Raw genomic sequence first — 22784 nt, forward strand, 5'->3', positions numbered from 1 at the left:
CCAATCAGGCCCAAACTGTTCACTTACTGTAAGACCTGAACTGGACCTCATCCTCAGTCAGAACCACTGCAGTCGGGAGCTTCCTGGAGGTGAAGCGGGCCGTTCTTCAGGAGGAATATGAGAAGATGAAAAGGTCAGATGAACCTCCTGTCACTGGATCTGATCTCCTGCCTCCATGGGAAGTTCTGGAGATGTTGCGGTGTGAGCAGCTGGCCCAGCAGGTCCACAGCAGTTGGAAATGAGCCTCAACGTTCTTGCTTCTCTGGTAGAACCAGAACCTGCTCTAAGGTGAAGTTCTGTTCACATCTTTGATCTGCCATCAATAAATCGTTAAAAGGTGAAACATCTCCTTTGATCTTTTCCCTGAAACCTTTAATGTAAACATCAAAGAACCCTGGACACACGCATCATAACAAAACTTTTATTTCACTGTAACAACATGGTGACCCAGGTTCCTCTGAAGTTCTTCAGAACCTTCTGGTTCTGCTGCCTCTAACCTAAACAAAGCAGCAGGTCCAGTTCTGACTGATCCAGGCTCTCCAGGGTTCCTCAGGAACCTCCTGGTTCTCCTACTTGTTGTTGAGCCAGCTGAAGGAGAAGACGTGTTTGGGTCCATCTGGGTCCGACTCGCTCTGCTGATCCGTCTGGAGCAGAGAGGTTGAAGCTGGTTACCATGGAGACTGACAGCAGGTGGTTGGTAGGTCACAGGTTGACCTGCTTCATACCTGAGGGGCGGAGCTGGTGGTGGGGGGAGGCAGTGGGGGTGGGGCTTGAGTGGGTGGTGGCGGTGGGAGGGGATCTGGGGCTCTCTGAAGAGGCGTGGCTAGGGGCGGCACCGGCGTGGCTTGTGGCTGTGACTCGGAGGATCCCGGTCTGGGTCCTCCTGCCTCCACCTCCTCCTCGCTGTCATCGTCGTCTTCATCGGCTGGAAGCACAGGAGCAGTGAGAGCAGAGAACCGGTCCTGCTCTCTCATTGGTCGCTAAGGACGCTCACCTTTGATGAAGTCGACCTCGGCCAGCGCCCGCCGCTGCAACTCAAAGTTCACGGTGAAGTGGCCCATGTCCTCGTAGCCGGGCTGGACCTGGTCCAGGTGAGACGTGTCTGTGGACGTGAGCAGTCTGGGAGGGAACCAGATGGTCAGAGGATGGAAGGAAGAGCAGAAGGAGAAGAAAGGAGCAGCAGGACTCACTTCTGCAGCAGAGGCTTGGCTGTCTGAGGAGAAGGTGGGAAGAGGAACCTGAGCACCAGCTCTGCTCTGCTCTGGAGGGTTTAAAGCTGCAGAGGCTCACCTGAAGGAAAACGGCCATCTCTGGCTCCTCCATGGTCTGGATGGCCGTCTCCACCAGCTTGGCCGTTCCCTCCAGATGTTCTCCATACTTCCTGTTCAGGCTGCGGATGTAGTCCAGCTTCTCCTCCTGCTCGCTGTTGATCCTGACCGTCATCTCGGCTTTCTTCTCCTCCAGCAGAGTGAACAGGTGGTCGAATGTCTCACACACCTTTGACTTCTGCCGCCGGCCGTTCTCCTGCAAACACCAAGCAGGCGGTGAGGAAGAGGAGGCCGAGGGCGTCCGGTCGGGGATGAAGGAGGAGGACTTACATCCACGGCTCTGCAGGTCTCCTCCAGCTGGCTGATGATGGCCTGGATCCTCTCGTTGTTCCCCACCAGCATGGAGATGCAGTCCGTCAGCTCAGCCTGCATGACATGCACACACAGAGCGCATGAGTTCATCTCTTTGTTCATCCATGTCTCTGACCTTTCACCGTCATCTTCTGCCCTGTGATCAGGACTGTTTTATATTTATTCATTATTTAATGTTTCTATCCTTCAACAAGGAGTCAGTTTCTCCACAGCAGCAGTTAAATCCATAGTTACAGCGTTTCCTAATGATGCTGCCCCCCTGTGGTGTAAACAAAGAACTACAGACTCTTCTGCTAATTGTTTCCCCTTTTCTCACCTGTCCTGAAGTTTCCGTTGGTGTCTGAGTTGAGCTGGACACCATTAAATTCTGAGAATCCACTAAACCTGAATCTAACGCTTCCATGGTTGGCTAGGTTGGATGCTTTGGACGTCACATCGGCCGAACAGGGCGGGAACTTCAGACCAGAAGTACATTCAGGAAAACAGGCTCCGGGCTGATGGACACGTCTGTGCTGAACTGCTGAGGTGTCAGTCTGACGGGACGGGACTCAGATTTCAGTTTTCACAAACCCACGATGCAGCGATAGAGTCGATTCCTTCCTGCTATTATCTTAACCTCCATCGCTATGCAGGGGAACAAAACACCTGGCCAGGTCAGCCAGGCCAACAATGAGCCTTAACGACTGCCTTTTCAGAGGAATGGGCCAGTATCGGGTATTACAGGCCAATAACAAGCTCAATGACTCCCATTATTAAAGGGGAACACCGTGATCTTACTTTGGTCCCTTGATTTCCCGTTATTCCATCATGTTCTACTCACCCATCTGAGTTTAGTGTCATTTGGAGCCGTTCTGAAGATATTCCGTTAGGTTATATCCAGTAACGTCTTCCTATGGGCAACGACTTGAAGGCACAAACTAAACTGTTCATCATTTATTCTTTACGGTACGCCAGCATTCAGAACATCCAAATGGAATTGAAGGATTCAGATTAGCTAGAATGAATAGAAGGGGTAGAGCGTAGCCGCCTGGTGTAATGTACATTGGTTAAATAAAGTAAAAAAAAAAAAACTCCAGTCCGGCGCGGGATGACCTCATACACATACATAAAAAATATAACTGTGGATGTCTGGGGGACAGTGATTCGTCTCCATGTTCTGAATGCTGGCGTACCATAAAGAATAAATGATGAACAGTTTAGTTTGTGCCTTCAAGTCGTTGCCCATAGGAAGACGTTACTGGATATAACCTAACGGAATATCTTCAGAACGGCTCCAAATGACACTAAACTCAGATGGGAGAGTAGAACAGGATGGAATAACGGGAAATCAAGGACCCAATGTAAGATCACGGTGTTTCCCTCTAAGGGGTGGAGCTGGTTTTCCAGTACCTATATGCAGGTTTTCTAAGCCATAGCACAGCTTTGGTTGATCCACTCTTTATAGCCTGGAATTCATTTTGAAATGAAACAGTCCAGTGGTTTGTTTTGAACTGATTCTGACCTGGATGACTGAGAATCTGCACCAGCTCCTACTAAACATAGAAAATAATAACAGAGATCTCTGACTGTATACTAGGATCAAAGTGTTACCTCAGCAGTCTGATGATAAAGCTGGGAACAGAGAATCGGTTTTACATCCGCCTTCTTCTTTCAGTCTGTGCCAACAAACTTTCCATGATGGACTCTTGCTTTCCCTCGATCCCTTCCTCTTTTTCAGCCTCAGAAGGTTTAATCTTGCCTCAGCCATGACCAGTAGTCCAACAGGTGGAAAAATAGCAGAGCTAAAGCCTTAGCTCCATGACTGTATAAGAGCCTGTGGCTGTAAAGCGAAAGTGAATCGCTGTATGTTAACCTAAGGAATCATTCAAAATAACTCGTATGCTTCGACTCTTTAGGTCACAAAGTCCACATTTTACCTTTAAATAACAAGTTCAATTAAAACTGCTTGTTAATCCGTTTGTTGATGTGAACACATCTATTTATTTCAGCTCTAGGGGGCACCGTCACCTCTACTACATCCAATATTCCTCTTCATCTTTACACAAAGCAGAAAGCTTCAGCTGTAGATCACTTGTGTGACAGAAAAAACATTTTTCCACTGCAGTTCTGCAAAATATTATTCAATTCTATTCAGTTTATTTCTATAGCTCCAATTCACATCATGTCATCTCAGGTCACTTTATAATTCAACCAGATCATCCAGTCAGATTGATTAAAAGTTTTCTATCTAAGGAAAACCAGCTGATTGCATCGACTCATTGACTCTTCAGCAATCCCTCACACTAAGCATGCTTGCAGCGACAGTGGAGAGGAAAAACTCCCTTTGAACAGGAAGAAACCTCCAGCAGAACTAGGATCAGTATAAGAATTTAAACTGACCTCATCGAAGCGTAAAACGTATTGAAAAACTGGGTGTTTTTGAAATGTCTCCATTTAACAAATTTATTTTCATAATTACCATTTTTGCGATCTGACAGTTATTAGAGAAGCACTTATTACCAGGCTGGGTAGAGCAGGCAGAGAATATATATGGAATAGAACCAAAATAAATCAGGTTGATTTTAGGTTTTAAAAAAGTGTTTCATCTTATATTAGAGTTGAAAGCATCTATTTTTAATCAGACATGAACGTTTAAACGTTTCTTTAAAGACCGGCTTCTAATGATGTGACATCATCAGCAGGTCACACTGATGGCATCAGCGGCGTACCTTCTGCTTGTTGAACACGTCACTGAGGGGCGCCACCTGGCAGTCTTTGTGAGCTCCAAACACTTTGCAGAGTGAACAGGTGGGGGCGCTGCAGCTGATGCAGTAGATGTTGATCTTCTCATCCTGGTGCTCCTCACACATGGGCTGCTCCTGCTTCTTCTCAGGAACCGGTTTGCTGACGAGCACACAGAATGAAAACATGTCAGAACCAGGAATGTGGGTCGGTTCTGGTAGAACGGACTGACCCAGCCTGTGTGCAGGTTTAACCGATACCTCCGGACCTGGACCGTGATTTTAGCCACCAGAGGGAGCTGTAGAGGAAGAGGCATGTTACATCATTTCCTGTTTGCTTTATGTATTTGATCATGTTGATTCTCCCAATTTGATCAGATTTCTCTGAATCCTCTGAGTACTTCTGAGGACAATTACATCTTTCTGCTGGAAGGCTTAAAACCTTCCTTTTTGATAAAGCTTCTAGTTAGAGTGGCTCAGGTTATCCTGATCTATCTCTATAGTTCTGCTGCTATAGGCTTAGACTGCTGGAGGACATAGGGACCCCTTTTTCATCATTCTGCTTCATTCTATCTCTATAGTTCTGCTGCTATAGGCTTAGACTGCTGGAGGACATTTAAACTTTTCTGGTGCTGCGCCTCAGGAACTCCTCTTTGTTAAAGCTGTGGGGGCTAGTTAGCTAGCCATAGCACTAGCATAACTCCTCCTGTCTGATGTCTAATGACTCATCTTCCTCCTTTAACAGTCCTGATATGGTCCATGCATTGTTCTAACCCCCAGATCATGGTGAACCATAACATCCTCATAACTCTGGCTACTTCTGGAAGCGTTGATCTAGCAGACGCTCTCTGACCGTGAGGGAACGTCTCACTCACAGACTTTGATGGAAGACCTTTTAAAGCATGGTTTCACAGAGAGCAGTAGCAGCATTTAGGATGGATGCTCCAACCAACCTCCTGGTTGGACCTCCTGTGTTCTGTATAAAGTCAGGTTCTGGTTCTGTTGTGATCCTTGTCCTGCTGTTGAACAGGACCAGTAAAGCTGTGCAATGCTACAGTCAAAGTGCTAGCAGCAGAGGCAGCTGGTTTACATGCTAAGTCAATGGTTGACGCGCATTAAGGAGCAGCAGAAGGTCCTGCAGTGGCGTGTGGATGACGTCATACACGCTCTGCTTTGTTTTAAAAAGATATAAATATAATAAATCTAACGGCGGATGTCTGGGGGACTGATTCGTCTCCATGTTCTGAATGCTGGCGTACCATAAAGAATAAATGATGAACAGTTTAGTTTGTGGCTTCAAGTCGTTGCCCATAGGAAGACGTTCCTGGATATAACCTAACGGAATATCTTCAGAACGGCTCCAAATGACACTAAACTCATATGGGTGAGTAGAACATGATGGAATAACGGAAAATCAAGGAAACAATGGAAAAACATGGCGTTCCCCTTAAACTTCAAATGTAGAAACCTGCCGGCAGAATATGTTGGCTTTTATTATCCTGCTGCCTGCAGTTTGTAGCACAGACCTGAAAAACGCTAACATCTACTTCCAGCCGCCACCAACAGGAGGGGAAAACCCTGGAGAGGCGAGCGGGCCTGAGGCAGCTGCTGCTGGGGATTCCCAGTGACAGCGCAGCGCCGGTATGTGGGGGTCTGAGCGGCTCCCACAGAGAAATAATCTTTGAAGGCAGGATGGTAATCTGGATGAACTGACTGCACAGACCATGTTTTCAGGAGGACTTTCTCACTTCAACATAGATTCTAACTACTTTCTACCCGCTGATCACAGCTAATATAGCCGCCATTGTTCCAGGCAGAGAAAGGATAGGGTAGCTCCGCCCACCGCGCATCAGAACCACTTTACCACCGCGCAGCTAGAGCAGCAAAGATGCTTAAGCCGCGCGTCAGAACTAAACTGGTACAAGCAGCAAACATGAAGCAGCACGCAACGTTTCTGCTGCTCCTGCTGCTTTAGGTCTGATTGTAGCTTCAGAACCTGTTGTCCAGCCTGGTCCCATCAAACTCATCAGGTCTCCCTTTGAGAGGATAATAAAAGTGAATTAGGAACCGTCCATCACCTAAAACCATCAGGCAGCGCAACAGAGCCGGATTATTATCCGTGTCATGATGTCTGTCTTTAAATGATGTCATCCAGGAAGGGATTTATTAAACCAGAGGAGAATGCCCCCCTCTTCACCCGAGTGTCCAAGACATGCAGAGAGAAAGGGTGAAGCTCTGATTAAGGGATTGGTCTACGTTTCTCCCATCACCAGATCCAAAGAACCAGATCCTGGATCCCAGCTTCCTCTGCAGGGAGGCTGGGTTCTCCCTTAGAGAGAGGGGAGGAGCTGGGTCATCAGGGGGAGGATCAGAGTAGAGCTGCTTGTCCTCCAGAGGAGTCAGCTGAGGAGGATCATCTTTATCTGATGGACGCCTCCCTCTGAGGGGTTCCAGGGACGTCCCACCAGGAGGAGGACCAGGAGGACCAGGACTCCACTGTGTCTCTCTGATGGGCTGGGAGGAGCTGGAGGAGGTGTTAGGATGGAGGGAGTCTGTGCAGCTGTCCTCCAGGATCAGAGGACCAACAGGGATTTTATGATGAATCGCTTCAAACAAACAAACTCTGCTCTGGGTGGGAGGCGGCCTAGTGCTTAGAGCATTGCTCTTGGGTCCCACAGATTGCTACTCTGGGTCCCTGAGCAAGACCCTTAACCCCACCCTGGGGTAAATAGTTTTCCATCAGAGGTAATAAATGAACATGTGGTTGTTGTGATTTTTTTCCTCACAAACAACCGTTTCCAACAAAGTATTGTTTTTTTATCGCTAATGTCCTAATATTTCATAATCAGTATTTTGCTTAATCCTGTGTTTAATTGTGTTTCTACATTTATTATTGATTAAAAACAGTAGACCTGATTTCACTGATTAAATCCTAGATACAATGCAGGGAGTTGATTGGTTTTCTAGTCTTGTTGGGTGAAGCAGGTGTTCAGCGTAGTGAGCGCTCCTGTTTTACTTAGCATCTACTGCATCTATAAAGCAATCCTCTGGACTTTGTTTCCAATGAAGACGTTTCTCTTCCATCCAGGAAGATTCTTCAATTCAAAATGTCAGAAAATGTCACAAAGTCCAGTGGATTGTTTTTAACTTTTTTGGAATCAGCATCTGTGTGCATTGAGGAACCCTGGAGCGCCATGGCTGTTCAGGCTCCGCCTCCTTTATCTCCTGCATAGAAACATCTGTGGAGCCGCTGCTGCCTGCAGCTCACAGAACATCAGACCTTCTTTTCCTGCAGAAGTTCTGGCAGCAGGTCAGAGTTCTGGATCTCTGAACCGGTTCTGACTCACAGACAGGAGTTCCTGGTACCTGCTGCTGCCTTGTTTGTACATGTCGATGATGTTCTCCACCAGCAGGTTCCTCTGCAGCCCGTACACGCCGTGTCGGTCCAGAACCACCTCATGTCTGCAGGACGGGCAGCGGAAACGCCCCCCTGAGGTCACCGTGGAGCCGCTCCTGGTGGACAGGTAGGGGTTGGCTGCCTGCAGAAACAGAGCACAGGTCAGCGGGTCTGGTAGGACCAGGTTAGGGGATGGTCTCCATGATAGGAGATGTCTGGGGGAGGGAGCAGTTCACATCAATCACTCACCCCCCCCACCCCAAAGGGACCAGCGGCAGCCGCCAGCCAAGGCTGCTCACTCCAGGCGCCCCCCCGGACCCCCCTCCAGGCCTATCAGACTCCAGGCAGCAATCAGAGAACAGAGGTGTGACAATGCCCCCATGCCCCCCCAGCACTGAGCAGTGATTAGAAGCTCCAGCCTGCAGCCACTGCTATCAGAATATCACCATAACTCGAGGCTCAGTGGGTTTGACCTTTGACCTCACAGAGCTAAATGTTATCTAGAGTTTTCTCTGCATGTTAAATAGTTTGCCAGTTCAGACAAAGGTTTACTCTCTTTGTGCTGATGAAGGTTCTCAGTCATCCAGGTCAAAGTCATTCCGTAAAAATTCAAAAAATATCCACTGGACTTGGTTTTCAAGATTTGAAGACGTTTCGCCACCTCTCCAGGAATTGAGAAAGCTTCCTGGAGAGGTGGCGAAACGTCTTCAAATCTTGAAAACCAAGTCCAGTGGATATTTTTTGAATTTTTACGGGATTTACTCTCTTTGTTGAAACAAGCATGCAGCTGCAGCTAGCGACGCAGACCAGCTGTTTTAGCTCAGAGTTATTCAAACAGGTTTGCTTCAGCGTTCACCACGGTGCTCAGCGACATTAAGGACGTGCAGAACCCAGAGCATCTCTGACATGTTGGTAAGATCCAGGAAGCCACGCCCCCTCTGAGCATCAGCAGCGCTGAATATAAACACAGGAAACGCTTGTTGTGTTTTTCAGACACTCATTCGCTGTGCTGCTCGGTGTGGAGCTTCCTCAGATGGAGCTCTTCCTGGTTCCTCCATCTTTGCTCTGCCAGGACCAGCAGCCTGCCCTCTGATTGGACGCTTAGCCTGGTGATTGACAGGCCATCGGCCAATCAGCTGAGAGGAAGATTCTTCTGTCCTTGCAAACTGAAACTCACAGCATGGTTTAACTTTCTGCTTAGTTAAACCATGCTTAGACTGTAACTGAGAGCTAACCAGCAGGTTAACTAGTCCTCCTCTGTTTACCAAGTTCTCAGATAGCAGCAGGAAGCAGACCCAGAGCAGGGGGATCTGGGCCCGGCGGTCTGGACTCTGATCCAGGACCTACAGGAAGCAGCGAGGACTCACCTGGAAGACGTCGTTGGCACACTTACGGCACAGGTTGTGCTGACAGGGGAGGATGACCACGGGCTTGGTGAACATCTCCAGACAGATGGGACAGATGAGCTGCTTCTCCAGACTCTCCATGAGGGCAGAGCAGGACGGCAGAGGAGGACGGCAGAGGAGGACGGCAGAGCAGGACGGCAGAGGAGGACGGCAGAGCAGGACGGCAGAGGAGGACGGCAGAGGAGGACGGCAGAGGAGGACGGCAGAGGAGGGAGGCCTTCAGCGCCGCGCTAAACAAAGGAGCAGCAGCAGCAGCAGCAGCAGGGCTGTTTTTAGAAGCATGGACGTCAGCCGTCGCCGTGCCGACATGGCCTTATATGTCAGAGGTCAACAGGGGACAGATGAGAGGGGGCAGGATGGAAGCCAACAGCTCCCTCTGCTGGTCAGACTGAGGTCAGCAGAGAACAATCAGAGGGTCTCTGTAGATCCAGAGCAGGACGCTCCACTGCTTCCCACCTAACTCTATGTCACCTAGCTCTATGTCACCTAGCTCTATGTCACCTACCTCTATCCCACCTAGCTCTATGTCACCTAGCTCTATTAGCTCTATCCCACCTAGCTCTATCCCACCTAGCTCTATGTCACCTAGCTCTATTAGCTCTATCCCACCTAGCTCTATCCCACCTAGCTCTATGTCACCTAGCTCTATCCCACCTAGCTCTATCCCACCTAGCTCTATGTCACCTAGCTCTATGTCACCTAGCTCTATGTCACCTAGCTCTATGTCACCTAGCTCTATGTCACCTACCTCTATCCCACCTAGCTCTATGTCACCTAGCTCTATTAGCTCTATCCCACCTAGCTCTATCCCACCTAGCTCTATGTCACCTAGCTCTATTAGCTCTATCCCACCTAGCTCTATCCCACCTAGCTCTATGTCACCTAGCTCTATCCCACCTAGCTCTATCCCACCTAGCTCTATCCCACCTAGCTCTATCCCACCTAGCTCTATGTCACCTAGCTCTATTAGCTCTATCCCACCTAGCTCTATCCCACCTAGCTCTATGTCACCTAGCTCTATTAGCTCTATCCCACCTAGCTCTATCCCACCTAGCTCTATGTCACCTAGCTCTATGTCACCTAGCTCTATTAACTCTATCCCACCTAGCTCTATCCCACCTAGCTCTATGTCACCTAGCTCTATGTCACCTAGCTCTATTAACTCTATCCCACCTAGCTCTATCCCACCTAGCTCTATGTCACCTAGCTCTATGTCACCTACCTCTATGTCACCTAGCTCTATGTCACCTAGCTCTATTAGCTCTATCCCACCTAGCTCTATCCCACCTAGCTCTATGTCACCTAGCTCTATTAGCTCTATCCCACCTAGCTCTATCCCACCTAGCTCTATGTCACCTAGCTCTATGTCACCTAGCTCTATTAACTCTATCCCACCTAGCTCTATCCCACCTAGCTCTATGTCACCTAGCTCTATTAGCTCTATCCCACCTAGCTCTATCCCACCTAGCTCTATGTCACCTAGCTCTATGTCACCTAGCTCTATTAACTCTATCCCACCTAGCTCTATCCCACCTAGCTCTATGTCACCTAGCTCTATTAGCTCTATCCCACCTTGCTCTATCCCACCTAGCTCTATGTCACCTAGCTCTATTAGCTCTATCCCACCTTGCTCTATCCCACCTAGCTCTATCCCACCTAGCTCTATGTCACCTAGCTCTATTAGCTCTATCCCACCTTGCTCTATCCCACCTAGCTCTATGTCACCTAGCTCTATGTCACCTAGCTCTATTAACTCTATCCCACCTAGCTCTATCCCACCTAGCTCTATGTCACCTAGCTCTATTAGCTCTATCCCACCTTGCTCTATCCCACCTAGCTCTATGTCACCTAGCTCTATTAGCTCTATCCCACCTTGCTCTATCCCACCTAGCTCTATCCCACCTAGCTCTATGTCACCTAGCTCTATGTCACCTAGCTCTATCCCACCTAGATCTATTAGTTCTATCCCACCTAGATCTATTAGTTCTATCCCACCTAGATCTATTAGTTCTATCCCACCTAGATCTATTAGTTCTATCCCACCTAGATCTATTAGTTCTATCCCACCTAGATCTATTAGTTCTATCCCACCTAGATCTATTAGTTCTATCCCACCTAGATCTATTAGTTCTATCCCACCTAGATCTATTAGTTCTATCCCACCTAGATCTATTAGTTCTATCCCACCTAGATCTATTAGTTCTATCCCACCTAGATCTATTAGTTCTATCCCACCTAGATCTATTAGTTCTATCCCACCTAGATCTATTAGTTCTATCCCACCTAGATCTATTAGTTCTATCCCACCTAGATCTATTAGTTCTATCCCACCTAGATCTATTAGTTCTATCCCACCTAGATCTATTAGTTCTATCCCACCTAGCTGTATGTCACCTAGCTCTATGTCACCTAGCTCTATCCCACCTAGCTCTATCCCACCTAATTCTGTCCCACCTAGCTCTATGTCACCTAGCTCTATTAGCTCTATCCCACCTAGCTCTATCCCACCTAGCTCTATGTCACCTAGCTCTATTAGCTCTATCCCACCTAGCTCTATGTCACCTAGCTCTATTAGCTCTATCCCACCTAGCTCTATGTCACCTAGCTCTATTAGCTCTATCCCACCTTGCTCTATGTCACCTTGTTCTATCCCACCTAGCTGTATGTCACCTAGCTCTATGTCACCTAGCTCTATCCCACCTAGCTCTATCCCACCTAATTCTGTCCCACCTAGCTCTATGTCACCTAGCTCTATTAGCTCTATCCCACCTAGCTCTATCCCACCTAGCTCTATGTCACCTAGCTCTATTAGCTCTATCCCACCTAGCTCTATGTCACCTAGCTCTATTAGCTCTATCCCACCTAGCTCTATGTCACCTAGCTCTATTAGCTCTATCCCACCTAGCTCTATGTCACCTAGCTCTATTAGCTCTATCCCACCTAGCTCTATGTCACCTAGCTCTATTAGCTCTATCCCACCTAGCTCTATGTCACCTAGCTCTATTAGCTCTATCCCACCTAGCTCTATGTCACCTAGCTCTATTAGCTCTATCCCACCTAGCTCTATGTCACCTAGCTCTATTAGCTCTACCCCACCTAGCTTCATGTCACCTAGTTCTATCCCACCTAGATCTATCCCACCTAGCTCTATGTCACCTAGCTCTATCCCACCTAGCTCTATCCCACCTAGCTCTATCCCACCTAATTCTGTCCCACCTAGCTCTATGTCACCTAGCTCTATTAGCTCTATCCCACCTTACTCTATCCCACCTAGCTCTATGTCACCTAGCTCTATTAGCTCTATCCCACCTAGCTCTATGTCACCTAGCTCTATTAGCTCTATCCCACCTAGCTCTATGTCACCTAGCTCTATTAGCTCTATCCCACCTAACTCTATGTCACCTAGCTCTATTAGCTCTATCCCACCTAGCTCTATGTCACCTAGCTCTATTAGCTCTATCCCACCTAGCTCTATGTCACCTAGCTCTATTAGCTCTATCCCACCTAACTCTATGTCACCTAGCTCTATTAGCTCTATCCCACCTAACTCTATGTCACCTAGCTCTATTAGCTCTATCCCACCTAACTCTATGTCACCTAGCTCTATTAGCTCTATCCCACCTAACTCTATGTCACCTAGCTCTATTAGCTCTATCCCACCTAACTCTATGTCACCTAGCTCTATTAGCTCTATCCCACCTAACTCTATGTCACCTAGCTCTATTAGCTCTATCCCACCTAGCTCTATGTCACCTAGCTCTATGTCACCTAGCTCTATTAGCTCTATCCCACCTAGCTCTATGTCACCTAGCTCTATGTCACCTAGCTCTATTAGCTCTATCCCACCTAACTCTATCCCACCTAGTTTTATTCTTGGAGTTTGCTGTTTACTGCATTAGTAAAATATGTAACAGTAAACATGATGGTAAGGAGATCCCCCCCCCAGATTAACATCAGATCCAATAAAAACTCTACATAACAGAGAGTTTAGGCTCTTACATCATCTGCCTCTTATAGTTTTGAACAATTACCTTAATTCCTTAAACCTTTATAGGGCAAATGGCCATTTTTGATCACTTGCAGTCCCTTTACAGATGGAGTCCCCTGCATCCCTCGGTGAGGTCTAGAAGCACTAGATCTATATCCAGCCATTCAGCAGAGATCCTGCTTCATTGGTGTTCACCTGATTTTGGCATTTGACCAATTAGATGAGCCCTTCAATGATATAATACCTACTGGAAATTAAGTTGGACAAAAAGCTGACAAGTCAAGAACAAAAACAGAAACTGAAAAGTTCAAAAGTTAAGTTCAAAAGTGAATAAGCCTTGTTAACAATTATATTTAGGCTTATAAACTAAAAAATGTCAGTGCCAGTGTCAGCATTAATGCCTCTAAGCTTATGTTGGACCAAAAAAAAAAGTTTGAATGCGCGCCGTCATTCAGACAGCGAGCCCAACAACAGCCATGTCTCCTTCCGGAGGGAGACATGGCTGTTGTTGGGCTCGCTGTCTGAATGACGGCGCGCACTGATACGAACAGAGAGAAAATAGGACCAATTGATAACGACGTGTGACTTTTTCCACTACAATCTTTTTGGGATGCAAAAATATCACTCTTTTGAACACATAGTGTTTTGGGAAGAGAAACGTTTTATTTCGCTGGGTCTAGCAAACCTGCCGGACTACTTTTGGCTTGACCAAAACTGGACGATAACTCTGCTCACAGGACGCTGCCAGGGGTAAGTCAGTGTGATTGCATGCCACTGGTGATGGGGATGCCATACAGATTCATGTCAAAAATACCGAACTATCCCTTTAACTGAACTGGTCAGATGACTCAAACAAACTACTGTCCCTATCATTGGAACAGACCAGACTGACACTGATTCACACTTAAGTCCTTTATTTGAGTTTTTTACAAACTGAGGGGAGGTCACATGACCACTGCTCTCTCCTCTGGAAGGTAACAGTAGTAACGTTCTTCTTGGTTAGAGGAGAGTTAAAAGTTCTGCCTCTAGGCTGACTCTGCCCATTAAACAGCCAATCAGAGCAGGAGTTTATTCAGACACAGTAACTAAAAGGGGTTTCAGACACTGAGGAAATCCAACAGAGATTGGTTCACTAAAGGTCAGACTGGTTCCTGCTTAGAGGAGATTGCTGCTATTTCAGCACACAAGGTTGATTGACTTGACCGTTTTGGGTGTGTATTGCAGGGAGTTCCTTTGTCATTAATATGTTTCTCTACCTTTAACACACCTTCATCAGGTGATTACAGTTCATGAATCAAATAAGGTGTGCTGAAGCAGGGACACATCTAAACCATGGAGTACACCAGCCCCTCAGGACTGGAGCTGCCTTCCCCTTGTCTACAGTCGTTCATTGTTTGGGACATCTTAGCTATTAGACTTAGGTGTTCTATTGTTTGGGCTGTCTCGTGGATTAATTATGTGGAAGGCCTCAGGCGGTGGTCTCAGGTGATATGGTGTTTGAATTATTAGAGTGTTTGGGGATTTTAGAACAGACATTTTAAATATTCACACGCGCTGAGTTTCCTGTCAGCTCCCTGCTTCAGGTGTAGGTGTCTCCATATCTGCGGTGTCCATCTCCAATCAGCTGCGTCTTCTCGCTGGCGCTGCTTGGCTGGTGAACCATTGGAGTCTCAACATCTGCAAGCAAGCACACCAGGAGATCTCAGCAAATATCTGTGTGCAAGGTAGGCAACACAGGGTCAGGGTAGGATTTGATCCCAAATGCTCCATAGTAAAAGGCACTCTGACCAGTCAGCCAAAGGGATATTCCCATGGCCAAGCAGCCAGATCGGACCAATCCCAAGCAGGACAGGACCACACTGTCACATGTGCTCGGAAAAAATCTATTTCATATCACATCCCTTCTAATATTGATTATGAGTGCTGATTTTTATCGAATTACTTTGAAAAGTATTCGCTCTTGCAAAGGAACTGCTAGACAAGGCTGACTGTGGGTCTAGACTCCTTCAGACTGAAGGTTATTTCTACGAATGCTTCTGGTTGTGGGTAACAGCATACTTTGCCTGTGAGAATCTCTCCTTATGTTTCTTAACTAGTCAATTAAAACAGAAAGGAGCATTGGTAAGACTGTATCTGTTCTCCCTAGCAAGGATTAGTAAATGCTGCTTGAATAGAAACACAAATCTCATTTTCTTGTTAAATAAGACTCAACAGTTGGTGTCACAAACAGGATCTACTTGACTGATTATCTGGGAGCGGTTATAAGTGTCAGATAAACCTGGCTGTCATGATCAGCACCAGTAGCTGATCTTATTACTCACTTCATTCACCTGCCATACCCTCTCTAATTATCATTGATCTTATTCACCTGCTCCCTCTGCTATATATACGCTGTTCAGTCCAGCTATCAGGGCCAGATCATTGTGTGATTTTGATTTGATGCCTGTTAGTTATGTTTGTATCATGAGTTTTAGTTAATCCCCAGTCGATGTTCCTGTTCCTGGAGACCAGGGTTTGCTGTTTGTCTTGTCTTCTGATCGTGTCCCGGCTCCTCTCCGTGTAGCCCTCAGGGTTTTGGCTCGGATTGCGGGGAAGGTTGGTTTTAAGTCCTGTAAGCCTGGCTCCTAGTTGGAGACAAGTTTAAAGTTTCTGCAATTATTCCTGGTACCATGTCTTGTCTCTGTCCCTCAACCACTGAGCCTGTCAGTCTCAATCTGAGCGTTTCTGGCTGCTGCTGGACTCATGGAACTCTGAACCTGCTCTAATGCTCTGTGGATTCCTGAAACCCTGGATCTGTTCTGTTCCTGTGTGGGCTACGGACTCCTGGTTCCATAACTTTTCCTTTCTGATCTGTATCCCTGACCTGGATCGGATTCCTGCCTGGTCACTGAGGTTGCTTCATCAGGGACATTCTCTGGGCGGCTTTGCACCACGGCTCATTTGACAGCCCATTGGCTGGATTATGCCTTCCTTGGATAGGATGGACTCAAATGTTAAACCAGGTAAGTGACTCAGATTATCATTTTCCATCAGATGATTTTGGTCACTTACTTATGTTTCTCCAACATCAAGAGTGCCAGTGATGGCTTGTGCCACACCCCCTGCAGTCGCTGCAGTCCACGACGCCACACTTCTGTTCTGTTCTTGTTTTGTTTAAATAAATGTTTTGAACTTTCCTACTGACTGTCTGGCCTTGAATAGTGGAGCCATCTGTCTTGTTTCATGACACTGGCATTATGTTCTGGCCTCAACCCAAAGAGAGCTTTAAGAGATGGAGGACTTCTGACTTAATCACCAGGAGATCTGAAGTGAATTTAATTATTCATTTTTTGAGATTGTAATAAATCTTCAATCAGCATGCCTCAAATTTTTCGATTTACAATTCACATAGTGGAACAAAATAGATAACATGAAGAGTAAAAGTTGGAGAAGTAACAGTTTCTACCGGGGTTAATGATAGATTTTGTTTTTCCACCAGGGAACAAAAAGACCCTTCACAAAGATGGAGTTAGAGGGGACCCCTAAAACACAAGGGGGGCGGCTGCAGGTAGAAGGCACTTGATTTTACTCGGATGTAAGTAATCTACAGAAAGGGATCTCCACCAGTTATCAGAGTTGGCACCACTGTACAAAATTACTTGTGGATAATGGGAAAAATTAGCAGTTCCAACAGAATGGAATAAGAAGCAAGGATCCAGGAAATAACAGTTCTGACGCATAGCATTTAAACCTTACATTAAACTAAGTGATAATAATGATATTAATCATGTATTTTATTTTCAAAGTGCTTTCAAAGGTAGAGCTCCAAACCTTTATAGGAAAATAATAACTCAAACTATTAAATCACTAGGGAACAATATTAGTTGGATGAATTAAAAGTGTTCAGATCCTCCAGTTAGATTAAAGGTTCAAAGTCTAATTAAACCAGCTGATTTTATCAAGTCATTGACTAGCAGGGTATTTTTCACTTGGATGAGCAAGTGCAAACAGTAGATATTATCTTGCATTCTGTCATTGGCTCTGCAGTAATGCATCACACCAAGCATCCATGCAGCAACCGAGAGATAAAAACACATTTTTAACAGTAAGACATCTCCGTAGTTATAAGTATATGAAATATAGTTTAGAATAAGTAAACTCTAAGTGCACTGCCTGATTTTAAGTATGAAATTAGTGCACTTTTAGTATACTTGTATAAACTACTTTTTAGTCAAGAGAAGCAGACATAGGAGAGAAACAAAGAAAAACAGATCCATACAAACTTTCTATGTTAGAAAAGGCAACAGTAAACTAGCTCCACAGCTGCTCTCAGGCTGATTTTATCTCAACAGAATGCGAGGAAATCAAGTTAGTCCCAGTAAAAGCTGAACTCATATCTATGTTCAGCAGTAAAATAGAAGCTACTATGATGAGAAAAAGTAGAGATAAAAAAGTTAAGATTGAACTAACAGATTCTGCAGAGTGGGAGAATAGAGATAGAATGAAGCAGAATGATGAAAAAGGGGTCCCTATGTCCTCCAGCAGTCTAAGCCTATAGCAGCAGAACTATAGAGATAGATCAGGATAACCTGAGCCACTCTAACTAGAAGCTTTATCAAAAAGGAAAGTTTTAAGCCTAGCCTTAAAAGTAGACAGGGTGTCTGCCTCACGGACTAAAACTGGTAGTTGGTTCCACAGGAGAGGAGCCTGAGAACTAAAAGATCTGCCTCCCATTCTACTTTTAGAAATTCTAGGAACCACTAGTAAACCTGCAGATTGAGAGCGAAGTGCTCTGTTAGGAACATAAGGAACAATCAGATCTCTGATATCAGATGGAGCTTGGCCATTTAAGGCTTTATATGTGAGAAGGAGGATTTTAAATTCTATTCTGGATTTAACAGGAAGCCAATGAAGAGAAGCCAGGATAGGAGAGATATGATCTCTCTTTTTCATTTTCATCAGAACTCTGGCTGCAGCATTTTGGATCAGCTGAAGGCTTTTAACTACAGTTTGTGGACTTCCTGATAGTAAAGAATTACAATAGTCCAGCCTTGAAGTAACAAATGCATGGACTAGTTTCTCAGCATCACCCCTGGACAGGAGATTGCTCATTTTAGCAATATTCCTCAGATGAAAGAAGGAAATTCTAGAAACCTCATGTTTCATCAGGTGTCCGCCTCTTCCTCAGGTGCTCCAGCAGAATCTACATTCTGCATATTAGTTCCTACTTGGAAATTTCAAGCAATAAATGTTCTAATAACACAAAAATATGCATAAATTAAATAAAAATATGTAGACTGAAATTGTGGCAGTAAAACCTTCTTTCCTGAGAAGAGATCACGTGGGAAGAACGCTCTGAATAAGACTTTGTAATGTATACGTATTAAATGAGACGCGCCGGCAGGTTTACAGCATTTATCTTATTCAGACCAGAGAAAGGGCTCAGGTTACTAATGGCAGTGTTTCCCACCAGGCTCGCCTCTTCAGAAAGACTGCCCAGAGTATGAGTTAGAGAAGCTTTTTATACGTCTCCAGAGTCACACCCAGCCACTTCGTTACATCGTACAGATGAGGAGACGTTACGGACTCCAGCCATGTCGAGGTAACAGTGTTCTAGTTCAAGGAAAATCCCGATGCTCAGGGACTGAGTTCCCTGTTAGTGATAATTCACTCCATCTGTATCCTCCTGTTTCATTTCCAAATATTGTCCTTATTACCTAAACTGCTTGGGAAAAGATTAGCCTTAGCACATATGAGGCCGGTAATATTAGGGTTTAAAACGCATATTAAAAAATAATCCTAAAAATCTTACCATTGTCAGGACTGTTTCGAATCTCCTCCTCCAGGTCATCAGGGGAGACATAGTCTGGCTCCGCCCCCTCCCCAGTGGCAGTGGGTTTGAGTTTTCCACAACAGCAATTGCAGCAGCAGCACAAGCAGCAGCCACAGTAGCATCCGGTCAGAATGCCGCAGAGCAGGAACAGACCCTGGAAGAGAAAGCTGCCGTCAGGCATTACGCCTCACTCCTGATGAGTCAGATCCTTTAAGCTCCACCCCTACCTTGGCCCACCAGGTGGACAGCATGAAGTAGGTGTTGACATTGTCCTCTCCGAACTGCTGGGCCACATAGAGTCCCAGGGAGCCATATGCATCGTAGATGTTCCTCTTGGTAAGGTCAGACAGCACAGAGTGAGCATTGTTGAGCTCCTTGAACTTCTCGGCTGCCTCCGGGTTGTCTGGGTTCTTATCAGGATGGTACCGCAGCGCCAACTTCCTGACAGCACAAACAGGACTTAACTGGAAGCTCAGAAATTACAAAAAAACCCTAGCTTATTGTAACAAGCTGCTTCAGCTCGGGAGTCCAACTGGCAGAGGTCCTCAAAGGTGAACCATCTACCTAGTCTTCATCAAAGAGATGTCTGACCCTTCATTGCCTTTTACAGAGATGTATAGAATAGATAAAGTGGCCTTGCTTCTACATGCTTCAAAGCTGAGTGGGCGGGGCCAGGAGAGAGGGGGCCTCACCTGTAGGACTTTTTGATGTCATCATGGGCACAGCCTTTCTCCAGACCAAGGATGTGATACAGAGACTCCCCGGAGGTGGACAGGCTTCGCTGCTTCCCGTCAGACATCCCGATACCATCACCTGTAGAGGAATGAACATCACACACTTTGATGCAGACATCGCTTTGCCTCCACCCAGCTGAAACCAGCCAGTGATGTCACACCCGTCCATCCCCTAACATCAGTTAGAAACTGGAAGTCCTTCAGTTTGCAGCAAGCTGTTACTTAGAAAGGACAACAGAAACATCAAATACCCAATACACTCAGAAAATGGTATGGTCGGGATGAAGTTATAAAACAATAAAACCAGAGCAGACAGGATTAAAATAAGCCGTACCCAAATATACCAATGTCCTCGATAGATGTGCGCTTGTGATGTGAGACTGGGACAGGATCTACACTATAATATTTCACATTAAGTCTTTGACTTCTACCGTTTTTTTGTATTGTGCAAAGCTACTTCTTCTACAGTTGTTACAGAAATTCCCCTTCAGAGGATACCTGCTACCATGATGTGTTTAAAGGACAAACAGTTTGTTCAGGATTGCCTGAGGCTTTCTGACTATAAGTTTAATAAAAAGGAAAGGCTGTCCCTATGTCCTCCAGCAGTCTAAGCCTACAGCAGCAGAACTATAGAGACAGAATGAAGCAGAATGATGAAAAAGGGGTCCCCATGTCCTCCAGCAGTCTAAGCCTATAGCAGCAGAACTATAGAGATAGCTCAGGATAACCTGAGCCACTCTAACTAGAAGCTTTATCAAAAAGGAAAGTTTTAAGCCTAGCCTTAAAAGTAGACAGGGTGTCTGCCTCACGGACTAAAACTGGTAGTTGGTTCCACAGGAGAGGAGCCTGAGAACTAAAAGATCTGCCTCCCATTCTACTTTTAGAAGTTCTAGGAACCACTAGTAAACCTGCAGATTGAGAGCGAAGTGCTCTTGAACTTATCAGGTTACAATTGGTTAGAAGGTGAACCAGGAACCAGGTGGGTCTGATAACATAAACTGATGGTGGACCTGAGCTAAGGAGACTGACTTAGCAAGAAAAAACCTTGCAGGAATCCTGACAAAACAGAATAATTGACTGAAAGGAGAGCCGAGGAGTAATTAAAGCCGGCATACACTGCAATATTTTCAATCGTGGCACGCAGCTACAGCTCATATTGTGGACCAAACCGCAGGGTTTAAAAGTTCCCAGCTCACCATGTTTGTTCTCACACTGTGGGACCCGACGCTCTGATGCGATCTACCTGCTCACACTGTACGTCTAAAAACCAGGTGGGACTCAGCGCTGCAGTGAGATGGCGCTACTGGGACTCATCTATCCAGAAGCCAAACCAGTAGCAGAGGAACATGAAGCTCACTAGAGTGAAACGCGCTGCCTTGGATATTTGGGCTATTTTGTGCTGAAAGCCCTAAAAAGAAAAGGAGACGACGTATTTGGACAAAGACATGGCTGAGCTAACGTGGCTACTACGGTCCGTCACCACGGTGCTGCAGATCTACACTATGGCTGGAGTAGAAAAGCAGTGAGGCGTAATCAGGTGGAGTCAACGTTTAAGAAAAAGAAGCGATAAGCAAGGCTTTTTAAAGTTCTCCTCCTGATGCTTCTTTGGCTCCGCTTATCTTCATCCAGTGGCCTCCTGAGATGGAGCCAAACAAAGGAGTCATCGATCAGAGAGGAGTCCATCTATGAACCAAACGCTCGGGAAACTGAAACCCGCATAAGTCAGGACAGAGCCAGCTCACATGCCGTACCAAAAGACACTGCTATTCATGGAGGAGCATCTCATCCCTTTAGATCAGGAAACATTTTCTGGGCTGGGTTGGTCGGTAGAAATGGAGCAACAGCAACAAGATGATGGTCTGATAACATCCTAAAAGTTTATCATGGGTCAACCTGGAGCTGCTAGACACAAACTAGATAGACTTAGAACAGAAGATAAGTCAGAAGAAACTTCTGAAATCAACCAGCAGCAGGTCTCCGTGCCTTGGGGCCTCAACTGACAGAGAGCCAAGAGGTCCTGCACAGCAACGGGTGACTTAGAAGATGTCAGTCCCCTAACAAAGCCAGGTGGAGGCTTCTGTCTAAAGGGTCATCAACAGTGCCCTGCAGAACTGAATAACTAGAGCTAGCAGCTGACGGATGCAGAATGAAGACCAAGGTGAAGGTGAAAGAGTTACCTGCTGGAGTCTTCAGAGTTCCTCTCCCAGCATTGACCTGCTCCGGTACTTTAGCTCCAAGGTTCTGATGAAGTTCATCAAACATTCAGAGGTATCTCAGGTGACGGCCAGCTGCAGCGACCGCTCGGGTTTCGCACAGGGGGTTGCCACGGCAACCAGGTGTGAAAAGGTGGACACACAAACAGGAAGAGGGAGGGCCAGGAAGAGAAGGTAAGGAAGTGAGAAGATCCCAGTCCAACAGGTCCAGTGGAGGCTTGATTACCTGCAGAGAATCCTGGAACCTTAACAGAACGTCCTCCTACTGTTAGAAAACACCGCCTTCTGCCTGGGCAGGCTGAACGGACACAGGTGACTAAGCCAGTGGTCTGAAACTGCTCTGAGACCAGATCAGACCAGTTAAGACACAACCTGAGCAACATGCAGCCAACACCGAGCACAAGGGGAGCCTCAGAGCAAGAAGTAGATTGGCTGAATGGAACAAAACCATGAGGAAGGTGGTTTCACTCAGTTGGTGGGTAAATCCTGCTGTTAAAGCAGAGCTATGAGACAATTTAACAGAACCTCACACACTGAGCATGTGCAAACCAGGGAGTTCTTCTACTACTACTTCCAGAATGACGACCAGCGCCAGAGTCTGACGGGTGGTTTTTAGACGTACAGTGTGAGCAGGTAGAACGCATCAGAGTGTCGGGTCACACAGTTTGAGATCAAACATTGTGAGCTGTGAACTTTAAACCCTGCTGTTTCATCGTACAGTTTGAGCTGCATGCAACAATTAGAAATATCGCTCAGTTGATGCCCAGCTTAGGTTTAAGGTCTGTGTCTGAGAATCTGATTCGTCATGTTTCATACTTCCTGTTTTCATACTGGTCACTATCAGTGTTTTTCTATCAACTATCTGGACTCCAAC

The 22784-nt window shown here is 46.2% G+C and overlaps 2 protein-coding genes across 3 annotated transcripts; both read right to left on the bottom strand.

The window, feature by feature from the left end:
• Positions 1-407: 407 nt before the first annotated feature.
• LOC119778950 (E3 ubiquitin-protein ligase TRIM63-like) lies at positions 408-9471 on the bottom strand. 2 transcript variants are annotated; one of them, XM_038278407.1, is made up of 10 exons: positions 9368-9471; positions 9125-9259; positions 7727-7899; positions 4349-4523; positions 1599-1694; positions 1291-1524; positions 1191-1213; positions 995-1119; positions 726-925; positions 408-644 (listed from the first exon to the last, which is right to left on the bottom strand). In XM_038278407.1, the coding sequence occupies exons 2-10, from the start codon at positions 9242-9244 to the stop codon at positions 570-572; spliced, it is 1221 nt and encodes a 406-aa protein (XP_038134335.1). In that variant the 5' UTR covers positions 9245-9259; positions 9368-9471; the 3' UTR covers positions 408-569. The 2 variants fall into 2 exon arrangements, with proteins under 2 accessions (XP_038134335.1, XP_038134334.1); XM_038278406.1 differs by lacking the exon at positions 9368-9471 and having other exon boundaries at positions 9125-9361.
• Positions 9472-14048: 4577 nt separating this feature from the next.
• On the bottom strand, positions 14049-22028 carry LOC119778953 (dnaJ homolog subfamily C member 5-like). Its single transcript, XM_038278410.1, has 5 exons — positions 21875-22028; positions 19656-19776; positions 19191-19404; positions 18943-19117; positions 14049-14828 (listed from the first exon to the last, which is right to left on the bottom strand). Exons 1-5 carry the CDS (start codon positions 21957-21959, stop codon positions 14731-14733), a joined length of 693 nt encoding a protein of 230 aa, XP_038134338.1. The 5' UTR covers positions 21960-22028; the 3' UTR covers positions 14049-14730.
• Positions 22029-22784: the final 756 nt, after the last annotated feature.

The sequence above is a fragment of the Cyprinodon tularosa genome, unplaced genomic scaffold (genome assembly GCF_016077235.1).
Source record: "Cyprinodon tularosa strain WSP-4 unplaced genomic scaffold, ASM1607723v1 ctg1404, whole genome shotgun sequence".
Lineage (NCBI taxonomy): Eukaryota > Metazoa > Chordata > Actinopteri > Cyprinodontiformes > Cyprinodontidae > Cyprinodon > Cyprinodon tularosa.

Bases quoted from the DNA above. Each gene is read 5' to 3' on its own strand.
- LOC119778953 (XM_038278410.1), bottom strand. From the start codon at position 21,959: ATGTTTGATGAACTTCATCAGAACCTTGGAGCTAAAGTACCGGAGCAG. The intron at 19,777-21,874 runs GTAACTCTTTCA...ATTCCTCTACAG, and splicing joins AACTCTGAAGACTCCAGCAG to GTGATGGTATCGGGATGTCT. The intron at 19,118-19,190 runs GTAGGGGTGGAG...TTTCTCTTCCAG, and splicing joins TGTCCACCTGGTGGGCCAAG to GGTCTGTTCCTGCTCTGCGG.
- LOC119778950 (XM_038278407.1), bottom strand. From the start codon at position 9,244: ATGGAGAGTCTGGAGAAGCAGCTCATCTGTCCCATCTGTCTGGAGATG. The intron at 1,695-4,348 runs GTACGCCGCTGA...CATGTCATGCAG, and splicing joins ACGTGTTCAACAAGCAGAAG to GCTGAGCTGACGGACTGCAT. The intron at 1,120-1,190 runs GTGAGTCCTGCT...GTTCCCTCCCAG, and splicing joins GCCAAGCCTCTGCTGCAGAA to ACTGCTCACGTCCACAGACA.